Source organism: Toxotes jaculatrix, chromosome 24 (genome assembly GCF_017976425.1).
Source record: "Toxotes jaculatrix isolate fToxJac2 chromosome 24, fToxJac2.pri, whole genome shotgun sequence".
In the NCBI taxonomy this organism is placed as follows: Eukaryota; Metazoa; Chordata; class Actinopteri; family Toxotidae; genus Toxotes; species Toxotes jaculatrix.
Genome location: NC_054417.1, coordinates 11528852 through 11544695, shown reverse-complemented (window position 1 = coordinate 11544695; position 15844 = coordinate 11528852). Strand labels below are relative to the sequence as shown.

Below are 15844 nucleotides of genomic sequence, written 5' to 3'. Positions count from 1 at the left end.
ACCAAACAACTACATTTTAAAAAAGTTAAAATTAAGTTGGCAAATTAGTGGACTTACTGGCTACATCTTATGTATCGCTGCACATCACTGCTAAAATAATACGCTCAAGGGTTCGTTTAAAAATGTTTTATTAAAACATGTAACGCCTTTACGAAAGGCTGCCACACCCAGTCTGTCCTGCCCTGAGTCATAAAGTGTAAGAAGACACCAGTCTGGACAAGAAAGCTGTGTCCGCAAATATCTACTAGCTAAACAGAGACACATGAATGCGAAGCTTAAAACGGATTCACGCGTGAAAACTAGCTTTAAAACTAGCTAAAAAAAAGTTACGTAGCAGCGAAGGAAGAAAAGTTACAGTCAACATGGAGTTTTGTTTGAGGCTTGCTTTACTTCTTCTTCTCGTCATTGGAACATTGACACAAGACGGTAAGCGAATTATTGGAATTGTAATTATCAGAAAATACAGGTTGTGTAATAATTATATTACGGTTATGGTTATGTATTTTTGTGCGCTTGCCTTTTAAGGAGACCGACGGAAAGCTAATGGCTAATTAAAGACTAAAAGTAATGGATGTTATGCAGACAGCTAGAGGGGCCATTATCTAACCAAAAACACTATTCAAGTAACAGTAAGACTAGCTATGGCTATTGTGCAGTGGTTAGCTCATGGTGGTGAATCCTGTCCAATTTTCCATGTTCATGTGGACACTGTCCACTTCACTGCCCAAAGCATCCACCTCAGAGCAGCAGCTTTGTGTGGGCTTATGGATAATGATGTTACACTGTATGTACAGTGCCTAAATGGAATCATAGTTATTATAATTTGTCTTTTTTTTCCAGAAGATTTTACAAAAAAATAAACAAACAAACAAACCCAACCCAACATATATAATTTAAAAGTGAAAACAGATTTCTACAAAGTAATGTCAATTAATTTAAAATATATAACTTAAAATAAGTAAGTGCATAAATATTAACCCCCTTTAAAGTGAATAATTCAACAAAGGTCCAGCGAATTGGTGGTAGTAGTGACTGTAGTGTGTGGAAGACACCTATGACTACTCTGAAGGAGTTAAAAGCTTCAGCAGCTGAGATGGTAGAGACTCTACATACAACAATCATTGCCTGGGTTCTTCACCAGCCAAAGCTTTATGGGAAAGCAGCAAAGAGGAAGCCACAGATGAAGAAAGCTCACGTTAAATATCGACAAGAGTTCGCCTCATGTCATGTGGGAGACTTCAGGGTCAACTGGAAGAAGGTTCTTTGGTCTGATGAGACCAAAATGGAGCTGCATATGAGCATAAGCATGCCATGCCCACCGTGAAGCATGGTGGTGGCGGTGTTGTGCTGTGGGGATGCTTCTCGGCAGCCAGGCCCCGGAGGGTTCGTAAAGGTAGAGGGTAAAATGAATGCTGCAAAGTATAAGGAAATCCTGGAGGACAATGGCTGGACACAGACATGGTTTAAAGACAAGGTGAATGGTCTGGAGTGGCTGAATGAAAACCCAGACTTCAATCCAATAGAGAATTTGTGGCTGGACTTCAAATTGGCTGTTCACGCCCTGATCCTTGAGAAGTTTTACAAAGAAGAATGGAGTAAAATTACAGTGTGACTGAGACCTATCCACACCTACAAATGCATCTACTAAATACTGACTTAAAGGAGGTGAATATTTATGCAATCACTTATTTTCCATGATATATTTTTAATAGTTTTATTTTGGCAAATTCTTGTAAAAAAATAATTATACTGACCATGATTCCATTTATAAAAGCAATAAAAGGGAAAAATATTTAAGTGAACCATGTGAACTTAGTCATGGTTTTCAGCTGAGGCCTGCTGAAGAAAGACCTGAATCAGTGATGAGATTTAATACATTTTATATGCACAGATGTACCTACAAAGTAGGTACATGGACCCTTATTTGACCCTTAGGTTATGTGGTTCATTAAATCATACAAGGCCCGTCAGTATGGGGACAGAACTGCTGAGGTCCCTTAATGTAACCCCCCAAGATTAAAACAAGAAAAAAAACTAGAAACATGTTCATACATCATTTTTAATAGGATTTACTTTAGATGTACTCCCCTGCAGGTTGATCCAACCCCCAGATACTTTGGAAACAACACAAATTACATAACCAAACTGTCCTCACTTACTTAGATAAGGTCAATATTTTATTTTTTAACTGCTTTGGAATATTTTCTAGCACCAGAAACAACCTGTAATTGATACATGACTGGAAAATATATGGTTAATCAAGGTCTTTTCAATATTGTTTTTACACATTTTACGGTGTATAAATGATTATTCCCAGCATTGATTCTTTTCTCAATTAACTGATCAGTTTTTGTGTTTAATTTAAGGTTAAAACAAATACTAGAAAATGTTTTTGAGCTTCCCTAAAACCCAAATTGAAATCTTCAAATTGTCCAAGCAGAGGTGCACAAACTTAAAAAGGACTCATTTGACAAAGGAAACAGTGTTGGCATGTGAAACAACCCACAAGTTTCAGCAGTGACTCATGCTTCAAAGCTGCTTGCTGTATGAATCGGCGCTGCCATAGCAACGCTGCAAACACTCTGTCTGCCTCCCTGCAACACCCAAACACTGAACACATGTCTTTCCACTATGAAGGAAAAGATGGCTGCAGAGTCATGGGTAGTGGAAGCAGATAAACACTGTTAGTTAAGAGTTGAAACTGATCTGTCTCTTTGACTTATTTAAGAAATAAGCTAAATTTCAGCGATCAGTCTTTCTATGTCCAGAGCTGATTGTGGTGCTGTCCCTTGTGTCTTTTTCATACAGGATTTGACCTGTCTGATGCCCTTGACGGTGAGTGACTCTCTCTGTAGTTGGGACATTTTCCAATCAAAGTTGGCACCATGTTCTTTTAAAGACAGTAGTATTAGTATTAGTAGTAGTAGTAGTAGTAGTAGTAGAAAGTAGTAGTTTTTTTTGGGCGGCACGGTGGTGCAGTGGTTAGCACTGTCGCCTCACAGCAAGAGGGTTCCAGGTTCAAATCGATCTGGGCTCTTCTGCGTGGAGTTTGCATGTTCTCCCAATACCTGCATGGGTTCTCTCCGTACTCCAGCTCCCACAATCCCAAAATGGGATAAGTTAATTGGCTTGCCCGTAGGTGTGAGTGAGTGGTTGTCTGTCTTTGTGTGTGTGTCAGCAGTCCAGGGTATAACCCGCCTCTCGCCCATAGTCAGCTGGGATAGGCTCCAGCTCCCCCGCGACCCTGATGGATTAAGCGGTAGAAAATGAATGAATGAATTCATGTACTTTGGGTTCAGGGAAATTCTCACAATGCCAGTGTCCAATGGCTAAAAACATTTGTTTTCATTTGATAGATGGGACCCCCCCCAACACCTTACAAGTACCTAGGTGTTCACCTGAACAATAAACTGGACTGGACTGATAACACAAACGCTCTGTACAAGAAGGATTTACCTTCTCAGGAGACTCAGGTCCTTTGGAGTGCAGGGGGCACTCCTTAAGTCCTTCTTTGACTCTGTAGTAGCATCAGCCACTTTTTATGGTGTCTGCGGGAGCAGCAGCAACAGCTCTACTGCTGACAGGAAGGCCAGCTCAGTCCTGGGTTGCCCCCTTGACCCAGTGCAGGTGGTGGGAGAGAGGAGGATGGTAGCAAAGCTATCATCAATGATGGTGAATGAGATGCAGATGCAGTTTCCCCATTGTGGGACTAATAAAGCTGTATATTATTATTATCTTAAAATTGCCATAATATAGACCTGCTTCTGTCATGACATCTATTCATTACACACTATAGAGTGAACTAATGGTGTTTGTTAAGTAACGAATCCACTTAGTGTACACTCAGTTGCCAGTATATTAGGTACATCTCACCACTGTGAGATGAAGAAGATTGTGGGATGTGGATGAAAGCTAGAAAAGTAAAGAAATGTTAAGTCTCAAGCTCTTTTTTTGTCAAACTACTTAAGGGGAAGTTTTAACAGATGCACTGGCATTTAAAGGCAGTGTGGTGGTGGTTGGAAATGGTGGCCTGTCGTCGGTTAATACCACAGTTCATTTCCTTTTTCCTTTTGTTCCATCTAGATCTTCCAAAGGAGAAACCAAAAGTCACAGAGAAGCCTAAAACTGATGGTTTGTGCACACACACACACACACACCAGAAAGTGTCAGCTGATAGTAGTTACAGCGCCTGAAGAGTTCACTGTTCACATTAGAATATAATGAAAAAGGACATAGATGGTTTTGCTTTTATGTGCTGGGGTTCAGAGATGTCATGTTCAGGAAGATAAGTTCATTTGTGTTAAAGTTGTGTAGTAGTTGAGTTGTGTATTTAAGGTGACTTTGGATTTAATCTGGGGGATGCCCTGGATACAGGTGATAGACTGAAGTAAACTTTATTTACATTAACTTTATACTAACCCTAACCCTTAAAACAAAGTTGCAAAGCCCTTTATGAAAAACAAAAATGTATTTAGCTAGGTTAAAAAAGAACAACAAGCATCGAAAAGCATCATGAAAAAAAAAGATAATTTAAGCTAGTCAGATTGATGCCCTTCTTTTTTCTTGTGCTCTAATATTAGCTGCAAATGTTTGCAAATCTGGCTAGCTAGCTCACTCCCTACAGTAGTAGCCAGGAATTAATTTGTAGGTGAGAACATTTCATTCTCCTTTACTTCATGTTGTGTAAAAAAAAAGCAGCATATCTGTAAATGATACAGAAAACTTCAGAAGTGGATGGAGACTGATTGTCAAGTCAAATAAATGTGAAAATTAATCATTTTCTTTTGGTTCCTCATCCCTTGAAAATGATTTAGTTAACATTGGTGATAATGTCTCTGTACCCACAGACACCAAACCCAAACCTGACAAACCTGCTGACACGCCACCAAAGACTAGCGGAGGAGGTGAGTCGACAAAAGTTTCTTTTCATTTTACATGGATGTTGAAAAAGGAGAAGGGTGGTGATTATATTATTGCAGATATTTTTGTACCCCCATTGAAAAAGTACATAGATAGTTTTGCTTTTATGTGCTGAGTTTCAAAGAGGTCATTTTCAGGAAGATAACTTAATTTGTTCTAAAGTTTGTGTGGTTCTATATTTTAGGTGACTTTGGATTTGATTTGGGGGATGCCCTGGATACAGGTAATAGACTGAAGCTGATGGTTTAAAGTCTCTCTTGTTTAACAGACACAATCTTGAGAAACTTTATTTATATAGAATTCCTTAAAACAAAGTTACAATCCCTTTTCTCGAAAGAAAAATAGAATTTTACAGTTTAAAAAAGAACAAGCTTCAAAAAGCATCATGAAAAAAGATAAGGTAAGCTAGTCAGTTTGATGCTCTTCTTTTTTTTCTCTTGTGCTCTAATATTAGCTGCAAATCATATCTGGCTAGCTAACTCACAGTAATAACTGGGAGTTATTTCGAAGGTCAGAACTGTAAATGTTACTATAACAGAGTGTAGGCTCACACAGTGTAAAATATAAATGGATATGTGTGTTATATTTAATTATTTATCATGGAGACAGACTGTCATGTCAAATAAATGTGAAAATTAAGCCCAGTATATTCTCAGACTGCTGTCTTTGGTCATTTCTGGCTCATCTAGCTTTTCACCCCTCGAAAATGATTCAGGTAACATTGGTGATAATGTCTCTGTACCCACAGACACCAACCCCAAACCTGACAAACCTGCTGACAAGCCAAAGCCACCAAAGACTAGCGGAGGAGGTGAGTCGACAAAAGTTTCAACTCATTTCTTGTTTCTATTGACTTTTTATTTTACATGGATGTTAAAAGATGTCAGTAAATCCCATATGCAGAGCCAAACCAACAGTGAATGTACTGTGTATCAAAACCTGAGCCATAGAGCTCCATTATTTCCAAAACCCTATTACAAATAGATTCATGAGCAGCACTGTTGCACTGGGTGACATGTCCCTTCACCACTGTGAACACACACTGCAGTTTTTATTTTAACTCAGTCCCATACACACTGTCCCGCAGCATTAAAATACTCACAAGAGCACCAAATGTGGATTCATCCGCCGCTGAAAATAGCGCCCAACAATTGCACAGTTTCCTGCTGTTCCCTCCTGAGTCACAGACAAGGCAGTCAGTGTAGCCATATGGACTAAGTTATAGTGTTAAATGACAATAAGAAAAGTATAAAATAACAGCAGTGTAATCCATTAACGGCGTGTAGCGTGCATGTGTCCTCACTTTTTGACTTAATTTGTAGTGTGCTTATCGGCAATAATTCCTACTTCTCTCTATAATGTTCTTTCATCACTATGAACACACACACTAGTTTGTTTTGGCTCAATCCCACGCACACACACACCATCCTGCTGCCCCAAATGCAAACTAGAGCACCAAATGTGGATTCATCCACCACACTGAGTAGAAAAATAATAAAGTACAGTGTATGTGAGTAGCATGATTGCTTTTTATTTATTGTGTTGTTAATTTCTCAGATTCGGGAACATTCTCTGACTCCGACTTGTTTGACGTTCGTGACGGGGATTACAAGCCCGATGGAGGCCGCTCGGGAGGAGGTGAGACATCTGCGGCTATAAACATTTCTCATTACCTTCACAGCTGTCCAACTGATGTGCATATCCAATCTGAAGTGTCATATTTCTGGGTGTAGCCTTGGGTTCTCCCCAGTATGACTCACCGTGCTTTCTTTCCATTGTTGTGTTTTGTTGTCCTTCACTGTCACTGACTCAGCCCGAGGAGGTTTAAAGAGAATGGCACAACATTTATTTGTTTATTTAACGCCATGGTAACGCTGACAAATTCAAACTGGCTATTTATGTAGGGGGTCAAGTATGTCACTTGCCATTTTTTGATTTGTTGCCTGAAGGGAAATGAAAATAGTTAAGGCACACCAGTATGGTTTGTGTTTTCCTGGCATGTGGCTTTGCTTTTAGACGACCGAATGCAGTTTTTGACAGGTGTGTGCTACATATCTTCAGAAGTGTTTTGCAGTGTTCAGGTTTTTTTTTAGAGGAAAATATAAATCTGGAAGCCTGCAAAGTTTCTGTGTGCTCAGCGTGTACGTTCACACAGTTTTTATTTGTTCACTCGGTTTATCTGCCATGCAGAGGGTTTGTTTGTCCAAAACTATATCTCTCATAGGAGCATTAAAAACAGCCCTTGTGCTTTTAAAGGAATCGTGACACAAAGGCATAGACGCGCCTGTTGTTTTTTTAGAGCGTTTCTTTGCAGTTGTTTAGTCAGAGCATGGAACGAATTAGTTGTTCTTCTGCTACAGAAAGAAAAAAGGGAATAAAAACCCCAGGCTTCGCAGCGTAATTAGAACCACATGCTCAGTTTTCACATGTGATTCTGCATGATCCTGCACATTAAGCAGCAGCTACAGTAACCTGTTATTAACTCCTCAGCTGGAATTTTCCTCACAACCAACTAGAGAAAGAGGAAGCACAGTGATGAGGCAGTAATATTGATCCATTGTTCTCCTTGTTCTTTTAAATTCAGGCCGTGCAGTGGACCCCGATCCTCAAGGTAGGTTTTTAGTCTTATATTTACTGGTCCTGTCTAGGATTCCAAGGCCATCATTGTCCAATGTTATACCTCTAAAAGTAGCATTCCCATCAACCTCAGCCTAACAAGCTGATGTAAGATGGTGAACATGGGAAACATTATACCTGAGGGTAAGGAGGGTCTGAAAGTACAAAAAAGTGCTATGGGAATTATTATTTTTTTTTTTTAATCTCGACCCACTTTATGGACCAAAAGTCAGTTTATCATTTATTATATTTTTTGAAACCTTGTCTTCTGAGTTGCCCCAAAAGTGCAATGCTAAATTGCTGGATGTGTATGTGCTGGTCTCCAGACTTAAAATCATTTGGATCCTGTATTAGTGGTCTCTTTTATAGTCTGATGGTCATAAACTCGGTTGACTGACTTGCACTTTGTCTTCCTCACAGGTGGCGCTGATCAGCCTCAAGGTAAATCTATCTCTGATCTTATTCTGCGCTAATGAGGATGCACTTCCTGTTTTTGTGTGCATGTCTGTTGGTTCCAGTTATTTCGGGCATCATTTTGCCTGCCTGTAGAACTGATATGCTTTAAAGGTCTTGAAGGGAATTTCCTGTTTTGTGTCTCAGAGGAAGCTGTGTTCACTGCTTCTGTTTTACTTCTGTTGAAGTTTTATTTTACGTGCCACTGTCACGCACTGATTTGGTGTTATGCTTGCGGCATTCAGAGTACTTCATATTTGTCAGACTTTCTTTGGATCGTTAAAGACTTTGGGTATTTGATCAGTTGGATTTCGTTTTAATCTGGCGTCTTTGAGGATTTATTGGATAATTGGCTTGAATGTCATACCGGTGCCCCTGGTCTGGTTTCTGCGGCTAAAACCCTGCTACGATTGTGTGTTGTTGCAGATCCGTGGGGCCAAATCCTGAAGATGCTAAATGCTAACATGCCAGAGGAATTCCATATGTGGATGTCCAACTTAAAGCAAATCTTAAGGCCTCTGTTAGAGAGGGCCATGGATCTGCTGCAAGCTGTGCCATGAGCCAACAGCCCATTTATGCTCTGATCGGCTCTCGGGTCTGAGGTTGCGCTTGGTTAGTGGTTTGCTGTTGGGGAAAAAAAATATTTAGCAGGGTGTTTGAAAAGACAGGAATTGGATGAAGTGGAGATTGTGATCACTGGGATAGTATCTTTTTTTTCTCTGTCCTGTAACCACAGTCTTTCAGGACCATGCTCGCCATGCTCGCAACTGTAAAGTGGTTGCGAGCTAACAATAGCTAGTTCATTCTCATAAAACAGCTAACAAGTTTACACAGAAACAGGAGAATGTAACACTTGCTTTGACCTTTGAACCCTGGCTTACTCGGTGTTATTGACACTCATAGCTGTAGGTCTGCGCACCGCTAAGCCACCCTGACAGCACCCATGCTAGCAGCCCTGCTAGAAATAATGTAAATGTTAGCTTTATCCTGTGATTCTGGACTTACCAGATACCCTGAATCTGGGTGTGTACATACCTTCCTCCTCTTCATGTGGTATTGTGACTCATTCATATGTCATTGTTATACAACATTGAAATGGGAGTGTGAACTCCCATGGATACGGTACTTTTCAGAAAATATAAATCATACATGTCGGTTGTTTTGATTGGTGGTGGGTTCTTGTTTTCCTGTGAATTTTTGTTTGCCACAAAACGGTATAATGACGGCATTATACTATCAGTGTTTTCATAGAATTCTTGAGTAGAATAGCTCAGATTATGGAGCGCCGAATGAGAAAAAAATTTGGGCGTAAAATAAACACAGCCAGGTGTTTTGAAGGTGTGGTCAAACAGGAAGCAAAAGCCGTACCGGATTTGCAGATTTTGGCAGGTCATAAATAAGCTCATATGACAGGAAATGCAGATCTGTTCGGTTAAACGTCCTGTGTAGGAGTTTTTAAGGAGTTTACACTTAATCTGCGAGCTGCCGTCATGCTGTCATCACATCATGTCTGGACATGAATGGTGTCTGCCTGTGTGTGCACTGTCCAGTGGATCTTCAACAGTCAGCACCAGTCTGCACACATTCTTAACGAGATGTGTACTTCATCATGAATAAAACAAACCTGTAGATCGGTATGCATTTGGATCTTTGTTTCCGTGGTTACCCTTCTGATGCATGTTCACCAAAATGTAAAGAAACACAGGATTAAGCACACCTTGCTTCCTGTTTGCATTATCTGTCCCCTGCATGATGGGAACTGCAGTTCCAAAGCTCATGTTCATTCCAATTAACTATGATTAAAAACCACAGGAGGGAAAAAATCCATGAATATAAGCCATACAGTACTAAAGTATACCGTGCAGTATATAGAATAGAAATGGAGAATACATCATATATTATAATGTGTTATAAAATGCAAGAACATATGATACAACAAGGATATTAGAAGTATTGTTATAAAGTGATATAAGTGTTATAATGCATTGTAAAACAAAATAATTCATCTCCCATATTAATTAATATAGAATTAATTATGTTTATTATTATTATATAGTATATAGCATGTATAGTTGTGGCGCCATTAGGATCAAACCTGGGGCAGAATAGGTTTAACCTCCCCTCCCCCAGTAGTAGAATCCAGGCTTGCCCAGAAACATTTTTCCAGCAATTTCGGCTTCCTGTGTGTGTGTGCGCTCAGCGTATTCCTGCTCCCGCTTGGCATTTTAATTTCTTATTGTCATGTCATGGCGACGCCCTGCTTTAGTACACAATGATGCATCTAAAGAAGAGAAGACACACCTCTTCATCCATGAGTCACTGTGGTTTGAAAATCGTGCCAGTCAACAGAACAGCGAGCCTCGTGATCCATGCGCAGTGTTGTGTGTTTCACTCACTCCTATTGGTTTGTGTGTGTGCAGCCTCTGTGCTCCACCCTGCCCTGGAGCTTGGGTGTGTTTTTCTGTTTTTAATCCACCCTTTCATGTGTCTCATTCACCATGTCACTTACACCCACTGACTGTGTTCTCCCTCTTCAAGTAGATTCAGGCTGGTATTAAAAGTTGTTGACTGCAACTATACACAGTACTATCCACAATACAACTGTTTATCAAAGAATAAGGCTTAAAATTTTCTGAATATCACCTTTAGGAGTGAAAAAGTTCTTGAGTGAGGAAATGAGGAGTAACTTATATCAGAAAAACATAGTAAAGAACTACAAAGATCTAAATCAGTCCCAGGGAAGACTACTAGGTGAGCTGTAAACATACACCAAATGTGAGTTTCCAGTCGGGTGTGAGTGTGTGTGTGTGCTTTGTCCTGCAGCAGCTGGATCTGGGCCGATCGCAGGAATTGCCAGCGCCATCGGAGTGGCTCTGCTGGGAGCAGCGTCCAGTTACTTTGCTTACCAGAAGAAAAAGCTCTGCTTCAAACTGCAGGGAGGTAAGTATGTTTTTCTTTATCCCATCAAAACTTTAAATTGTACTTCTTCCACTGGCAATATGTAGACAATGTATAGAGTCACAAGTAAAACAAAGTCTTTGTTCAGGTGCAGATCCAGAGAGCGGTAAAGGCCAAGGCGGTACTCACTCTGATCCTCAAGGTACGTTTCTTTGCTTTTCTGCTGCAGTTTTTATACATGAGCATGTTGTAGCGGATTTTTGCTCCGTTATACACTGTATCATATTTGAGCCCAATCATATATGGAGTGTGTACTACATCAAAAAATTAAAAAACATTTCTGTCTGAAATGCAGTGAAGTAGAAGTACACAACTAAACGCATCTGTTACTTTACAAGAACGTAGACATCAGTATCATCTACATATACGCAGGAGGTCAAATATCACTTCAGCATATGGTGTGTTATAACAGAGAATCTATGAGCTGATTATTAAAGACATTTCATATCACTTAACATGTTCATAACAAGAGCCGGCTTAAATCTGAGGCCTGTACTACAAAGCAGAATTTGGGGTTAGCCAGATAACCTCTGGTTTAAACCTGGGTTTTCAGGTTTACAATGGTGGTTCACTTCTTACCGGGTTGCATCACCATAGTAGCTTCTGCTGCATGGCTGACCTACTCAGATCAAAACCTGTCAACAGCCCTGACTACTGAAAAGTCAGACCACTGACTGAAAAAGCTGATTCCTACAGGATCATGACAGGGACAAAAGAATTTACAATGAAGTAATAAATAATGAAGAGCATCAGATATTTTTAAAAATAAATGCTTTTTCTGTTGGAGGTTTTCCGTGTGTCTCAGCTCCGTGTGTCTCCCTCTGTTTGTTTACAAACAGTTTAATAACTACACTAAATAACTACATAATAAATATTATAGCTTCATTTTAATTGAACAAAGGTGATCCAGGATGGCCAACTTTAGGCTCAGTGAAACCAGACAACCGAAAGAAATCCTGGATATATTGAACTTGCTTTGTAGTACAGGCCTCTGGCCAGGGGCACCGCCAGAAATCTTGGGCCCCATGAAAGATTAGAATTTTGGGCCCTCCTTTTTTGCGAAAATCTGTTTAGGTGATCGTGGTAACATCATTAAATGGCATTATTTTAAATGCACCATTGTCAGAATTAGACTTTAAGATATTGCAACTACGTATTGTAAAGTTATTTTGTATGGAGTCCATTCTAAATGTTCACATGTTGAAACAACTTGCATGCATCACTGTATCAGTATGGATTTACAACAGATACACAAAAACCTAAAAATTATTTTCTCTGTTTCCTACATTTCTGGACTTATTGTAGCATATATGATGAAATGTATCCCTTAATAAATAACTAGGCTATAGGCTATGAACTGCAAGAAATCCACTGAGTGTTTTTGCTTTCTTTTGTGCAACACTCATTTATTAAAAAGCACAGTAAATGTTCAGACATTCAAGGTCGATACCTACAAAACAATCTCAAAAAATTCCAAACATGAACATGAAAATTTACACTACTGATATATTAAAGGTACGTATGAAAAGGGTGCTTTCTTTCACACGAACTATTATTAACAACTACAAATATCAGTTATGATACAGACTAGTTTTCATGATCATATTGCTATTGTTTCTCTCAACTCAACACTTTTGTCTCTTCATTTAGATGCCCAAGTCTAGACGCCGAGGCTTCTTTGTAGCAAAGTCATGAATTAAATCTTTGAAATCGAGAGAGAGAGCCAGGTCACTTTCAATTGAGAGGATTGCCAGACTGTTCAACCTCTCCTGTACCATTGTTGACCTGAGGTAGCTCTTGATAAGTTTCAGTTTACTAAATGCTCTTTCGCCACCAGCAACTGTGACTGGGAGAGTGCAAAAAATCCTAATGGCAATACAGACTTCTCCAAAAATGCTCTGGAGTTGCATTTTGTAAATTGAATTGAGAAGCTCAAGACTGGTGCAACCAGAGGGGAAAGTGGCAGAAAATACTGTGTTGAGATGTCTGATTTCACTCTCAAACTGAGGAGTGAGGTCCTTTGTGTACTTGCTGATGAGTGGGTGACACACAGAAGCAACATCACTGTCCCTTAACCTGTGCTGCTTGAGCTCGCCCTGCTCTCTTCCTCTATTGGAGCACATCTGGTCTCCTGGCCTGAAGAGGGACCTGGCTCTAAAGTATCCATAATTTGCAAAATACAGTCTGTTATAAATTCACTCTGATAGAGTGATGCCTGCCAAATTAACATTGCATTTAAATGAACTCCATACTGTAAGTAGCCTAATAATTGTTGCTCATGAAAGAAAATAAACACCTAAAATTAATTTGAAAGTGACCGTGGATTCTCCATTTTATAGTAACAGTCTTTTCAGACTAATTCTGACTGTTGCCTATTATCACCAACACTTTTATATGCTCACTAGCTTGGTAGCTGCTCCCTGTGTAATTAAAAAAAATCCTAAAGCCTTTATCTATGGATTGTATTGCTCACCTTCCTCTCCTTCAACTGCGCTTGAGGGTGAGGGCAGGTGTCCCTCTGAGGCTGAATCTGTGCATGTTGAGGGCACTTCATTAGTTATGAAACTAGTTAGCAGTAGCACCAGCATAATGTAATGATTTATCTTGTATATTAGCCTAGCAGCCTAGTTTATCACACATATTTATCCACTTTTGTACATTCATCTTATCTACCGTGGCAATAAAGGTAGAGAATTTAAATAAAATGGCACTGTAAACTGTTCTCTTGATGGGCTAATCCAACCACTTTAATACGAAAAATGTAGGTCTATCATTCTATAGCATATTGTAAACACCAAGATGAGTGACGACTAATACCTGCTAATAGCCTACCTTTCTTTGGGAAAAACTGTGTCAGCAGCTGTCTGCCCTTTTTCTCCCTCTCAGCCTTCTCCTGCCTCTCCTTTCTTTTCTGGTAACATGACTTCATACTTCATATAATCCTGCAGCAGCGCTAACGCTCAGAACAGCTGATCACTCTCTGAGTCCAGCATACGCATTTGACAGTCCCGCTCTGCTCGAGTCAGACTGTACCATTCTTTAATAAGAGAGGGGGGTAAATGACATGATAAAGAATTCAAGGAAAATGTTATAGAAAACGAAAACCATGTTCAATGTGCTTATTCTGACAGACGAAATGTAATATTTTATTTGAAAAGCTTAAACAGGGAAAAATTATTAAGATAATATTATTAGCCCCTCAGCCCAGGGCCCCTGTCAGTGCTGGGCCCTTAGAATCGTCCTAACCTTTCCCCCCCTGGCGGAGCCCCTGCCTCTGGCATTAAAGAAGCTGGAGTTGCAAAGTAACAAAACCTGTGTTTAGCCTGACATCTAGTGGTGAACAGCACACAGTGCAGTAATTGCTCTATAATCCACTCAGACTGTTACTGTGCATTCATGGTTCTGTTTTTTTAACTTTCAGTTCTCAGCAACCTGCTCAGGACCAACTAGATTCTCACCAGACGGGAGGTCTGTATGACAACACAGGACTTTCTTCAACTTTTGGTCACCTCTGCTCCAGAAAAGGAGGATTTTCTCTTGGTCTTTCTGCAGCCTGAGTAGTTCAACCTACAATACAGACACCACCCAAGTGGCATCTAAGACGGATCCAACAAGCCTTTAATTGTATTTGCTTCCGTTTGGTTCAGAGTGGATGTGGAATGGGGTTTTTTGCACCTTAAATCTTAAAGGGTTTATCCACCTGAATTCCAAAAAGAAGAAATAAACATGTCATTTGGTGGTATATAGCCGTGATAGTTTTATCAGCGGAAGTGCTGCTCAGAGCCCCAAAGAACTTAATTTGAAAGATTTAATTGTAACATTTGTTTCCTTTTCCTTACCCTTTAATGCACAGTCTGCCTAAAATCATATTCCACAAATTCCTAAACATCAAGAAAGTCATCGCTTCCTTATTGTTGTCAAATTGCCATCAAAGCAACTCAGTGCTTCCTTCAGACCTTTCAAAATTAAAGCCTCCCAGGAGCAGGAACAGGAACTTGCCATTTTAGCTGCTGCTGCTGGAAGGCTTTTAATGTGAAATACATTCAGGAAATGCTGAGTTCTGTTGAAGAAGCTTTTCAATATAAAATCCTGACTTGTGGTGTGAGAAGATGGTTAAGGAACATGTAAACACTCAATAACTGTACACAGGTTAGTGATATGTCATAAGTTACATTGCTTAGGATTTTTGTATGTATTAAATGTAACACCAAGTGGAAGTATCAGCTTTTTGCTTTGCAATGCACAGTTTATTTTTTTGTCCGCAGTTTGAGTCCTGAATGTCTTGTAGCCCGCAGAATATGAGCCTCTTTTAGCTTATTGTTTTGGTTTCCCAGTCCAATCTTCTCACCAAAGTCAGCAACCATCCAACAAGCAAAGTTTGTGGAGAAACAAAACCCAACCAGGAGAAGAGTAAGTTAGTTGAATTCAGAATTTTACTCCATTGGACTCAGTTGTGTCTCATTTATTGCTCAGTGTTAATTCTCTCTGTGCTTGAATCATAAAATCAGAACTATTGCGTCGGTTGATGTTGTTGCTCTGATGCAACAACAAAGTTAAACTGAGCTGTAAATACTTGATAATAAATTGTGTATAGGCGCCTACTGACTTTTGCTTCTGGCTTAATGCTCCGGTGCACTTTGATTTTTAACATTGATGATCATGTTTTCAGTTTGAAGTGTATTTTAAACTTAAACTTTATCATTCCATCTGATGATTTAGATGGATGTTACTTTTTTGAGTGAGATTGAATTGTTTTCAATAAAGTGCTGGTAAACAGTTTTTTACCAACTTTTCTAGTGTTTTCATCCACAGGTAGCAGCCTTCAACAACAAGTAAAGCTAATTTAGTGCTAATTTAAATTCTAATTATTTAGTGTAACCACAGTCAACAGATCCAT

At 39.6% G+C, this 15844-nt stretch overlaps 1 protein-coding gene across 3 annotated transcripts; it reads left to right on the top strand.

Annotated features, from left to right (window-relative positions):
• Window positions 1–172: 172 nt before the first annotated feature.
• Window positions 173–15726, top strand: cd99 (CD99 molecule). Of its 3 annotated transcripts, XM_041032555.1 has the most exons (12): window positions 176–426; window positions 2809–2835; window positions 4084–4131; window positions 4848–4904; window positions 5105–5143; window positions 5669–5731; window positions 6478–6558; window positions 7505–7531; window positions 7957–7977; window positions 10813–10929; window positions 11036–11089; window positions 14369–15726. In XM_041032555.1, the coding sequence occupies exons 1-12, from the start codon at window positions 363–365 to the stop codon at window positions 14395–14397; spliced, it is 627 nt and encodes a 208-aa protein (XP_040888489.1). In that variant the 5' UTR covers window positions 176–362; the 3' UTR covers window positions 14398–15726. The 3 variants fall into 3 exon arrangements, with proteins under 3 accessions (XP_040888490.1, XP_040888491.1, XP_040888489.1); XM_041032556.1 differs by lacking the exons at window positions 10813–10929; window positions 11036–11089; window positions 14369–15726 and adding an exon at window positions 8416–9143 and having other exon boundaries at window positions 173–426; XM_041032557.1 differs by lacking the exons at window positions 5105–5143; window positions 5669–5731 and having other exon boundaries at window positions 174–426.
• The last annotated feature ends 118 nt before the right edge of the window (window positions 15727–15844 follow it).